The 12365-nt window shown below is 36.3% G+C and overlaps 1 protein-coding gene across 1 annotated transcript in view; it reads right to left on the bottom strand.

Moving 5' to 3' along the window:
* The window catches only part of BMAL2 (basic helix-loop-helix ARNT like 2), a 57099-nt gene that overhangs the window by 24071 nt on the left and 20663 nt on the right, over positions 1 to 12365 (bottom strand). The window contains exons 4-9 of the mRNA XM_032775921.2: positions 10366 to 10523; positions 6601 to 6680; positions 5575 to 5667; positions 4178 to 4295; positions 3247 to 3390; positions 1197 to 1437 (exon numbers count right to left, since the gene is read on the bottom strand). Of these exons, the coding sequence (XP_032631812.1) occupies positions 1197 to 1437; positions 3247 to 3390; positions 4178 to 4295; positions 5575 to 5667; positions 6601 to 6680; positions 10366 to 10523 (834 nt within the window). The remainder of the gene's footprint in view (positions 1 to 1196; positions 1438 to 3246; positions 3391 to 4177; positions 4296 to 5574; positions 5668 to 6600; positions 6681 to 10365; positions 10524 to 12365) is intronic.

Raw genomic sequence — 12365 nt, 5'->3', positions numbered from 1 at the left:
AGATAGGAGTACAGTAAAGCAACCTCATAGTATTTCTAGTTAAAGTAATGAGATACAAAATAAGACAAACTGACAACTGAGTCCACCATAAAGTGTTTTTTTTAAAAAAAAAACAAACTAATAATACATGGACAAACTCTCATGCTTATTAAATAATTTGTTGGCATAATTTAAATGTGCTGCATGAATTTTAAGAAGCAAGATTAATGATTTTCTGGTTAAATGCTAACTGCTGACACTTATGCTTAGTTTTCTCAAATTCTAATTGAGATTTGTGATGAATTAGTTTAAAAGCACTGTGATTGACTGTGCTCCTCACACTAGCCCTGCAAGAGCTGAATTGGGCCAGGTGGGTCCAATTAGCTAATTAGGCTGCAAACAGGGGCACTTTAGAGGCTGGGGGCTCACCTGTGCAGGAATAGAGAGAGTATATAAAGCCAGGAAACTGGCAACAAACAGGGGCTGCTAGGAAATTGGGAGCTGCTGGAAAAGGTTGCAGGAAAGGAGACAGCAGTCACTCCTTGGGAAGAGGGTTTTTAGCTGGTACACCCAAGGCAAGGAGAGAAACCAGGAGCTGTAAGAAGTAGTCCAGGGAAGGAGGAGTGAGGGTTGGGAGAGGAAAGCCCACAACTGCTGGGTTGAAGGTCTCTGGACTGGAACCTGAAATAGTGGGCGGGCCCAGGTTTTCTTATCAGCCACTGATGCCGTGGCATAGACCAGATGCAGGGAAGTCAACCCAGGTCACTGTGGGAGTGACAGAGATTTGAAGGACTGTACCTTGGAAGGAGGGGAAGGCTCAGTAACCTAGCCAGAGGGCTGAGTCACAAAGATGATGCTGCAGTTCCTAGGACCAGAGAGGAGCTGCAGACCAGAGAGAGAGACAGATAGACAGCGTGATGGCATGTGACCATGGGAAGGGGCGTCAGCCTCGAGAGCTAATCCCCAAAGCGATCATGAGGAGGCATCAGATCAGTGTGAGTGGTGCCTCTCTTGATAAGCATGATAACATTATGATGTGTGCTTTAATCTTGTCAATAAATTCTTTAGTGTAAGGTAATACAACACTTTTTTATATGATGTCTTACATATCCGAGTCCTGGCTCAACAAGTTTTGTTCTGCATAAGAGAAAACATTAGGCAACCTACATAAGGAGTCACTATTGGCTCTTTCTATAATAAGAAAACAAAATGCTTACCGTAGGTCTACATAAACAAATTTTCCATCCATGGCAAAGCGTGTAACAAATTCTGTTGGTTTGACCTTTATCTCACCACTCTTTTGTGGAACAATATAAGGATGCAATCTCCCAACTGCAACAAGACAGTTAAAGTTACTGCTGTCTTTTTCTGCACTATTCTCCTCTTCCACTCCCACCTTGGTAGGAGGCCAGCTCTTCAGATAGCCAGTACAATGGATTGTACGGTACTTTTTGTGCTCTAATTAAAAAAAGTGAAAAAGAGGAGTTAAATTTCCAAATGAAAATTCGTTTTCAGTTCCTTTTCCAGCTGTTATGTTTTGTGCCTACATACAGGTCTGAGCCCTACAGAGCAGTAAATAATGTCACTGAATAGCGTCTTAAACGTTCTCACACATAAGAAGAAAATTAAACCAACAGTTTACTAATACATATTGCTTTAATTTACTGCAAATATTTTATGCAGTTTCTTTTGTATTGTGAATTACATTAAGCTAAAGAGACATTCTGTAACTTGAATATTTTAATCTTAAACAAGGAGACTGAGATATGGTTATCGAAGTGTAATTGCTAAGACTAAGAAATTTTCAGCAAAATGTAAACCTTAATTTGTGTTTCTTGAATTTATAGTATATACTGCAATTCATTCCAGTGGATTTCTCACCATTTAATTATGTAACATTCAGGAACCACTACACTCACCATGAGATGGATGCAGGACTGCAGCTAAGAAGACTATAATCATACTACACAAGAGGGAACAGATGGGGATATTTTGCCCAAAGACACCGGGGGCAAACCTTTATCATTCCAAAAATTCCATGGGATTGTTAGTGTCCATGCACTGCAAACAGGAACTCTGGGTTTTAGAGTCCTATACAAAGATGCTTTGCCCCAAAGTAAACCCCAAGGAACTCAATTTATCTACCTTTGGAAAATGAAAGGCTGACTCATTTCCATTGGTGTTTCAACATGGGTTTTGGGGCATGTATAGATGTTTAGTTCATTAAGTCATTGTTTTCTTAGGTACTGATATATGCAGTTTCAGAATGAAATGCTGGCCCCTTTACAGACAATAGGAGTTTTGCCACTGACTTCAATATGGCCAGGATTTTACACTAAATGTTATGAAACAGTCAGAGTAAATTAAAATAGTTCCATGGTTAATAACAAAACCAGCTTTACATTTAACATAAAAATGACAAATTTTAGTAAACAGTGCAAAAATCTATTTTAAATATAGAATCTAAAACAAAAGTTTTGTTTAAATAAAGTGTCCAAATACACTGAAAATATGACAAGTGTTTACTATCACTCATGGAAACCAAAAAAAGCTATAAAAATACGGGATGTTAAATCAGCTAAAAATTACACTAAAGAATTAAAGAGACAAGGTGGATAAGGTAATATATTTTATTGGACCAACTTCTTTTGGTGAGACACAAGCTTTCAAACCATGGCCTGAAGAAGAGCTGTGTATGGCTCGAAAGCTTGTCTCTCTCATCAACAGAAACTGGTCCAATAAAAGATATTACTTCATCTACTTTGTGTCTCTAATTTCCGGGGCCTGACATGGCTACAATTACACAGCATATTAAAGAATTAACTTTGGTAGTTTTTATAATAAAAGGAAAAATCATACCTGATACATACAATAACAATGCATTTTTGGGAGAGGGAGAGGATTTCCCGCCCACCCACCACCATCTTAAGCTATCCTCTCCAAAACAGCAGATTTTGCAACCCTATTAATAGTTATCTCCTTGACAGATATTTCTTCTTTACTTCTACGCTTTGAACTGCTCCAGTTCCATTCAGTAATTTTCCTCAGGCTTCAAGGTCTCACTGAATCTTCCCCCGCCCCCCCCGGGGGATAACTAAAGCAGGCTTTTCCGAGATCATAAAAACAGGGTCTTATCATGTATATCTTATTCCCTATAATTATTCTGTGAAGTCATTGCTACCTATTTAGACCCCGTAACTGATTCAGAACTTAAATATACCATATTTAAAAACAGAAATTCTCCAACTCAGCCACACTTTGAGATACCTTTCTGCTTTGCATTGGGCAAGCATTTATTTTCTTCCTTGACTGTGATCCTACTACACTTTATCCGACAGAAGAAGGAACGCCGAGCACCAGAATGCAGTCGAGTTGATCCAGCTTGAAAATCCATATGTACTTGCAAACCAGCTTGTAAAAGTTTAATAAGACAGTCAGAAAATGGCCTTTGGCCTACAGAGAATTATTTGCATTTAAATCATTAATATAGTCTCCCTTACTCTTACATTTTTGCATGTACAATTAACTACTGAAAAAACTTAAATGAATTAAATCAGATGAACAAAACATGATTGTGAAAAGTGGAAGGTAACAAAATATTTTAATATACTATTCAATGCTATGCAATCTTATTTAGTAAGTTAAGATTTTAAAAACTTTCAATTTCTATTTGGTAGGGGGAAAGTTGCAAAGCCGCTCATAAAAAATGCTATAAAATAGTGATCAGCTGCACAGTACATAATGTTCTTCATACTAGCAAAATAAGACTTGGTTAAATTAGGATTGACACTTAGCATTTTCAGAGAAGACAGTGACTCTTGGTATTGAAGCATTTTATCCCATGCTCGACTACATCAGGTCTTTTCTATTGACAAGACCTATCAAATACAAGAAAAAAAAAGTAGTATGCCTGGTTAAAAAAAAAATTCATACCAACTCTTGGTAAATGTCTAACAATGTAAACTTCAATCATTCTTATTACCTAAAATGAGTTCCTTTCTGATGTAGCTATCAACTTGTTTGTGTATTCTAAGCAGCAGGTATGCATTCAAACATGTTTTGTTTGTATAAATCATATGAACGAGTTTGCACATATACGCATGCATGAATGCATGAATTTGCCTTACATTATAACTGAATTTAAAAACAAATGAAGGCATTACATTAAAAATCTGAGTATATTTAAATAGACGCTTACTTTTGGCATCTATAAGCTTTTCTCTTGGTGAAGCATCTGAAGATGATAGTTGCTCCTTCACTTTGGCAACATCTTTTGGATGCAAGTAGTCAAATAAACTTTGTCCAATCAAGCTGGCCTAGTGAAAAAATGTTAATTTAGAAGCTGTGAACATACACACTATTCCACATCTCCTCACCAAGTAACTTAATGTTCAAGGCTGTTTTAGAAAAGGTCAGTATTCCCAGATTATCTGAATTATTCTGTCTAAATTGTAACATTTATCCATTGCATTTGCTGTCAAACAACAGCTTTGTTGAATTCTTACTTTTGTTTCAATATTTTAATTAAAAGCATATGGACACTATAGAAATCAGTAAAAAACATGGTAGCAGAAATGCAATTCTCTCTTACCCATTAAGTTAAATGGTAAACTTGGAAAATCATAGAATACAAGGCCTGGAAGGGACCTCAGAAGGTCATCTAGACCAACCCCCTGCTCAAACCAGGACCAATCCCCAGACAGATTTTTGCCCCAGACCCCTAAATGGCCTCCTCAAGGACTGAACTCACAACCCTGGGTTTAGCAGGCCAATGCTCAAACCACTGAGCTATCCCTCCCTCCATTCATTCATGTTGTTTTCCTAGCTCTCAGTTTTTAATTTAAGGGTTGATAGTGTCTCTTACTGCTGTCCAGAAAAGGGTAATGGGGCAGACAGCCTGATTTAAACTCTAAAAAATGCTATAAGGAAAAATGGAAAAGTGGAGAGGGTTTAAAAGTAGATGTGGGTGGCACAAAGGGTTCAAAAAGCTACTCATCAGCCACTGGGCAAGGCAGTTCAGGCCAGAAATTTCCAAGTAAATAACCTGCATCTTGGTAAAAGGGAAAGCACTAGGCTGGTCTTCATTCTTTTTCCTCTTCCTGAACTAAAATGAGTCTAGATTGGTTGGTTTCCACACTACAGCAACAAAGATGTCAGTGCATAACTATTCAATCTTAAAACTGTTGAAACTAAGCAATAACCAAGTTGAGTTTCAATTTACTTGCACTGCTGAAAAACTGGTTTTCTAAAGTTCAGAGAATCACTTCACCATCCAAAAGCCCAAATCTCTGTCAATAAAATGTGGAAACAAGGACATCTTCAAAATATATTTTTCTCCTGGGTTGGTATGTAAATCATTTCCTGAAGATCTTAGTTTTAAATTAGACGCCAGTAATTGCGTCAGGAATGTTCACTGCAGTTCCAGAATGATTATAATGTCAAATGAACAAACCTTTGGAGTAATTGTGTTGAAGACCAATATAAAGCCAAAAGATTTCAAGAAATCATGCACAAGGAATAGTATTAATAACAAAACCAAACACATTATCTAGAAACTAATTTCCCTTTAATACAAAATGACTTGATTATAACTACCTGATCATAATTTAGTATCTTGCAGACTGATTCAGAGACAAAAAGAATTTTTCCTCTATCACATCCAACCACAAACAGGAACCCATCTGCAGCCTATAAATATAAAAATTAGTCTTTTATAAAATCATACAACACTGATGAAAAACAGCTATATAGAATGAGTATATTAACTAATGAACCTCAATATTTTAGGTGAATTACAATTTATTTAAATAAAGAGAAAGTATCAGAGGGGAGCCATGTTACTCTGGATCTGTGAAAAGCAACAAAGAGTCCTGTGTCTGATGAAGTGGGTATTCACCCACAAAAGCTTATGCTCCAATACGTCTGTTAGTCTATAGGGTGCCACAGGACTCTCTCTTGCTTTTTAATAAAAGAGATAGCAAATAAAAATGATGGCAAATATTCAATCAGACCATGACACGGAGAGCTAAAAAAAAAAAAAGTGGTTTTGGGAAAGAGCAGTTTAGCTACAGAACAGCTAAATTTGGAGTTATTTTACAGATTCTTGCTAAAGGGTATTATTACATGCAATAGAATAGGCAAACTGTGGCAAATGAAAAAGTGTGATAAGAAAATATTGTAAGTAAAAACAGCTGCTTTCATAGGTTAATTTCCACATCTTTCAGTAACTGAAGTGTATACTTTGAAAACAAAATGAAGTGTAGAAAATTTGCAGGCTAGTTAATGGAAATGAAAGATTTTTTGTATAAGTGCACACACTTAGATATTTAGATAAATACAAAAAACATCCACCTTGCACATTCATTATGCAGTTTTTATACAGATTTACAATACTCCTGGGTAGTTTGTAGAAATGCCCTATTAACACACACAGTTTCCATGGCTTTTATAGACAAATCCTGTGCATATATTCTATTGTTAGAGTTTATAAACAGAGTCTTAGCAAGGATATCAAAGCACTGACTTGAAGGAAGAACGTAAGGAAAAGCCTTTTGCAGTCAACTGACGTTAAGCCAGGCTTTAAAGAGGACATCACTTGATACAGGGTTTCTTTTTACTTACCCTAAGGATTAACTGTTTCAGCTCACTATCCTGTAAAAATGAAGGCTTATATTGAACTTCTGCATAAGAACTGGTAGAACCTGCAAAACATCAAGTTATTTATAAATGTTATAAAAGAAACAAAATGTAATCCTTTGTTTCCTTTATAAACAAAGCTGCATTTTAATCAAATTCACATATAGAACATGCACACATGCTTTTTAACCATAAAAACCGTTTTCTGCTTTCTATACTGGAATGTACAAATTAACTTTTCTTTTAATAAGTAACTTATTAAACAGTCATAACCTCATCTCAGGAATTCCAGACCTATGCTAAAGCAAATGAGTTTGGGATAACACAAGACCAGATGTTTGCAAAAAAATGAAGAACCCTGAGGAAAGAACTAGCAAAAAGGAAACAATTTCTAGGTGGTGACCATTTTAATTAGATCTTAACCAGACTCAAGGTTATGACTTCAGTTCAAAATGAAAGAGGAGCTTTGTAAGTTACGCACGAACTCATGCATGTTGCCAATGTGGTATGACACTTCTCTCTCAAAAAAAAGTTTGTCTTGAAGTATATCACTAGGATATTAATTTATAGATGACAAAAATACTTTGCTTTCATCTTTGAGATTTTTCTACACTACCCCTCATGCACAAATAACCTTGAGATGTAATAGGCAAAGTAAGTGCAAAAAAGAGTTGGTACTCAACAGCAGCAGCAATTCAGGTAACAGCAGCAGCAATTCAGGTAATACAGGCAAAACTATAGAATAGATTTAAGCCAGACCACATCCACTAGCATGGAACTGTCAAATAGCACAGGCCATGACAGCCTTACTCCTGAAAAAAATGCCCTGATACCTTTAGCAAGTGTTCAACATCTCTTGTTTTAGGTCTCCTCAGAAATAGTACCTCTAACAGAACGGTCCCCTTAGAAGCCCTCTACTCCAAACTCCATTGCATCTTCCCTTCCCCAAATTGGATAATATTAAACAAACCAAGAACAGTCAAAATAACTGTCAGTAACATCACCAATTTGATTTTGTATTGCTTCTGTGTAGAACCGTTGTGTTTTTCATTTTAGAATAGATCATTCGTTACATATCATTAAGAATATCACTAAGTAATAAGGGAAGTGGTGTTTAGGAGAACTAAAGACACTTCTACCTACAAGCAAATGAGAGATTAAACATTTTTGTAGTCCTAGCTTTGACAGATGTCTAACTTTATCTGAATCCTGCCTGCATCATCAAACATTGCTTAACATATGAAAAAGGTTCCACCATCCTTCTATATCCTGAGCTCTCCGCATGACCTCTCTGTGTTAAGATCCATAAGTTTCCCCCCAAGTACTGTTTGATGGAGCAATTCCTTCAGTCAGCCGCTTTTTGCATGTTCCCCCAGCTGCCCAATGGCACGCATGCTATGGCAGATACTCTGGCTTCATTCTTAACGTTTCAGATTATATTTCCATCTTTTCTGGATAACTTTAGAGACAAGGGGTTGTTAAACTCTCTGATGAATCTCGGCATGTGTTATAAATGCTTTCCATTTAATATCTACTATTTTCTCCTGAGGCATTTAGACATGTCTAAACCTTTGGTGGATATCCAGCTTTCACATCCATACGTTAGGTGGAGATAACATTTGAGTTCAAGATTAGCAGTTTGGTCTCTAATTAGTGGCTTTTTAATGACCAAATCTTTTTTCAGCTGTTGAATGCAGCTGCCACTTTGCTAATTCATGATATTATTTCCTTTTGAATATCCCCTGGAATAAACATTTTGAAAACAGCAAGCCTACATAACTTGCATCCAAGAATCCTAAAAGAGCTGGTTGAGAAGATCTCTAAAATCACTATTAATTTTTAATAAATCATGATGACTAGAAGACTGCTAACATTGTACCTATGTTCAAAAAGGGCAAGAGAGATGTCTTAGATAACTAGTTAGTTAGCTTGACACCAATCCCAGGCAAAATAATGGAAAAGCTGATACAGGATTAAAGGATGTGAACATAATTAAGATCAGTCAATGCAGCTGTACAGAAAATAAGTCTTGTCAAACAAACCTGATTTCATTTTTTGGTGACACAAACTTGGTTGATGCAGACGTAGGTGTATTTAGACTTTTGTGAGGCATCTGACCTCATAGCATTCTGATTAAAAAACTAGCACTATACAATATCAATACATCATGTTAAATTGAAGAACTGGCTAACTGACAGATCTCAAATTAGTAGTCATCAATGGGGACTCAGCATCAAACGAAAATGTTCCTAGTGGTGTTCTGCAGAGATCAGTTCTAAACCTGATGCTATTCAGTATTTTCATCAATGATCTAGAGGTAAATATAAAATTACTGCTATAAAGCTTACTTGACACAGACCACCGGAGTACCAAATAATGAGGAGGACAGGGTATTCATACAGACTGATGTGGATCATTTGGTGACCTGGGCCCACTCAAAACAAAACATGTTTGAATATAGCCAAATGCTGTAGTCTAGTTGAGGGTAAACGAAGGTAAACAGAGTTTAACCCCTTGACATTTAGGGAATATGGAGTTTAGATTAGTTTACCAATTTACTGATGGCCCAAATGGGAAATTAAGGCAAGCATACCAGTAATACTGCACTTGGCCACAAGTAGATGTACAAGGACAGCATGCACCTGTTACACAATCTTTGGATGTATGAACATGAGATTAGCAAGTAGGATCAGGAAGGTGAGTTTATCTCAATATACGGCACTAGTGACAATGATACTGGAACACTGTACTTCTGGTATCCCTGCTTTAAAAAGAGATATGGAAAAATTGGAGAGGGTAAAGAAAAATGCCACAGTAATGATCTGAGGACTGGAAAAAATGCCTTATAGTGAGTGACTTTAAAGACTTCAATCTGTCTAGTTTATCAAAACAAAGATCAAGAGGTGACTGGACTGTAGAAAATACCAGGTACTAAAGGGCCCTTTAATCTAGCAGAAAGAGGTATAACAAGAACCAATGGCTGGAAATTAAAGCTAGACAAATTCAAATTAGAAATAAGGCACTTGCTTGACCCCCCATGGTCTAGAGGGAGAATACTATTGCTTTGGAGAGGATGCATCATAGGACAACAGAAAAACTGATTCTCTTGAATAAGTCACAAGAGTCAAAAGTTATGAGACTTTCATTGCAAAAGGAGGAAATTCTGATGTAACTGATAAGTTTACAAGTTATTTATTACACTAATAAGAGCTTCAAAATCTAGAAGACAAGGTAAAAATAAGACTAGGAGCAGCTAAGGGAATTTAAACAGAACTAGAGAGAGAGAGAGAGAGAGAGTGTGTGTGTGTACATATATGTTGTACCTTATGAAGTGCAAGCAAGAGTTCAAGATACACACAAAACTATGTCTGGGGAAGAAGACTTAGATATATGGCAATACAAGTAACCAACAGCAAGAGACATGAGAGTAAGTAAATCTAAAGAGCAGACATGTTGACTCGGCTGAATTTTTATTCCTAAACTTATGTTTCAAATGTAACCGCTTCTTTGTCACAGCATTTCACTCTAGTCTTTGCTATCACATTTCTTCCTAAATAACTAAATGTATGAACAACCTCTAAAATAATGTGCAATTTCTTCAAAATTCAATCTTTTGGTAAATATATTTAGTGAACCTGAGAGTTGAATTCTCTAGGTATAGATACAGAACAGCTAACAGTTATGTAACTGTAAAGAAATTCCATTGTGTAATTCCCAATAAAGGAATTATAAGATCAGTTTTTAACTTACCTTTTAATGATTTGAAATGCTGCACAGCCATTCGTAATACTGTAAGTTTGTCTAATTTACGTGACATAGGATTGCACTGAGGTATCATAGCAGATAATTCTTCTATCAAATTATTCATTTTATCTCTTCTTCGTTTTTCTGTTTGACTATGAGCTTCCCTAAGAAGAAAAGTATTTTAAGCAAAGTTTAAAATGCATACATTTTTCACTAGATTTTCCCCTGTGCTATATACATCAACATTATCAGGGGGACAGATTGTATTGTGAGAAATAACACCATATCGAAAAAACTTATATACAATGCACATATTTGACAGCTAATCTGACACCTGATCCACCTGAAATATGCAGCAGCTGCTCATGGAAAATGGTGTGATGTGAAATTTTGAAAATAAAACCAAAGTAGCATGAACTTGCTCATAAGTGGTTGGAACAAAAGAGAAGTGGAGACTTTACATAGTGTTTTGTCTGTTCCTTCCCATAATGCTGAATTTGATTTTTACAAAAAACATTCCCTTCTATGTATACACTTGTGGCTGCACATTACTTTTAAGGACCAATTTTAAAGAAAATCTCTGGTTTTACAGACAAGTTAATTTTGACTTTTCTTCCAAAGCAACCAATTTATTTTAAATATCCGGATTAGTTATCCCACAATAGTATTGTTTCTCCTTTTTTTCCCCCTCTCTAAAATCTTTGCATTTGCTTCTGTCCCATCCATCCCCAGACTAAAACTTTTTTTCCTGATATCAGGTAGTCAATTACTCTGTTTGCCTTTTCCTCTGCATCTATACAACAGAAGATAGAGACGTTGCTCTAAAGTGTAGCCATAGCTTTACAGTGGCACAGCTGCACGGCAGTAGTGCTGCTAGGACAGGCACTCTAAGCCGATGGGAGACAGCTCTCCTGTCAATTACTCCAGTCCCCGAAAATCTCACTAGCTATGTCAGCAGGAGAAGCTCTCCTGCTGATGTAGTGCTGTCCACACCGGCGCTTAGGTCAGTGTAACTTACATTGCTCAAGGGAGTGGCTTATTCACATCCCCGAGCGGCATAATTTATACTGATGCAGTGTGGTATATAACATAATAGACAGACAGTTGAAGGAAGTTCCCAGCTCAGTTGTATAACACCTGGAAAACCCAATGAACAGGTAGTTTATTGCAACCGGGAATAGATGGATTCAGGGGACTGGATGGTGCAGAATGCATTTCACAGCTGCTAACGAACAAAGTTTTATGATTTGCAGGCAAGAAAAGAGATTAAGGTCACAAACAGGTTGCCCAATGATGCTTCAACAAAACAGTGGAGGAATATACTACAGAACCAAGCCCTAAAATATTCCTCTCATGAACTGCATGCATAACTTTATGTTTTTTGATTAGTGAACAAAGTAATTCAAAACAAAATTAAGAACAAAATGTGAAAATTAACAAAGAACAGGATTTTATAAACAGAATCTCACTAATCACTGGGACACCCATTGAGAACTGAATTTTGTGTTTAACAAGTAAACCAAACAGCAATGATAGTATATTACTAGGGACTTGTTGATTTAGTTTGACAATTACTGTTTAGATTTAAATGATCAGATATTAGTTCGAGTAAATAAAAAAGGATGTTTATTAATTATTGTATAATAAATACAGATTTTGGTAATATGAGACCACATTACAGGACTCTGCAATTAAATCTTTGCTGAGAAGACAGAGATGACCAGCAATTTTTGTTTGTCAATGCCACAGTGTGCTGATTAGTGGATTATGGATTAGAAACATTTGACTGCTAAATTACAAACTTTTTCAAGTCACAGAGGTAGATCCTCAAACTTACACCAGCTGTCCCCTAGTTTAAACATGCCATGAATACATTACATTAACTAAGATACACCTAGTGAAACCACAAGGTTGAAATTTTCAAAGCCAAGGATGGGATTTAGCTACACAATTTACACTGCAAGTAAATGGAAAATTAAACCACCAATCAACACTGAAATTTCAAC

The sequence above is a fragment of the Chelonoidis abingdonii genome, chromosome 1, assembly GCF_003597395.2.
Source record: "Chelonoidis abingdonii isolate Lonesome George chromosome 1, CheloAbing_2.0, whole genome shotgun sequence".
Lineage (NCBI taxonomy): Eukaryota > Metazoa > Chordata > Testudines > Testudinidae > Chelonoidis > Chelonoidis abingdonii.
This window is presented reverse-complemented; position numbering and strand designations above follow the sequence as displayed.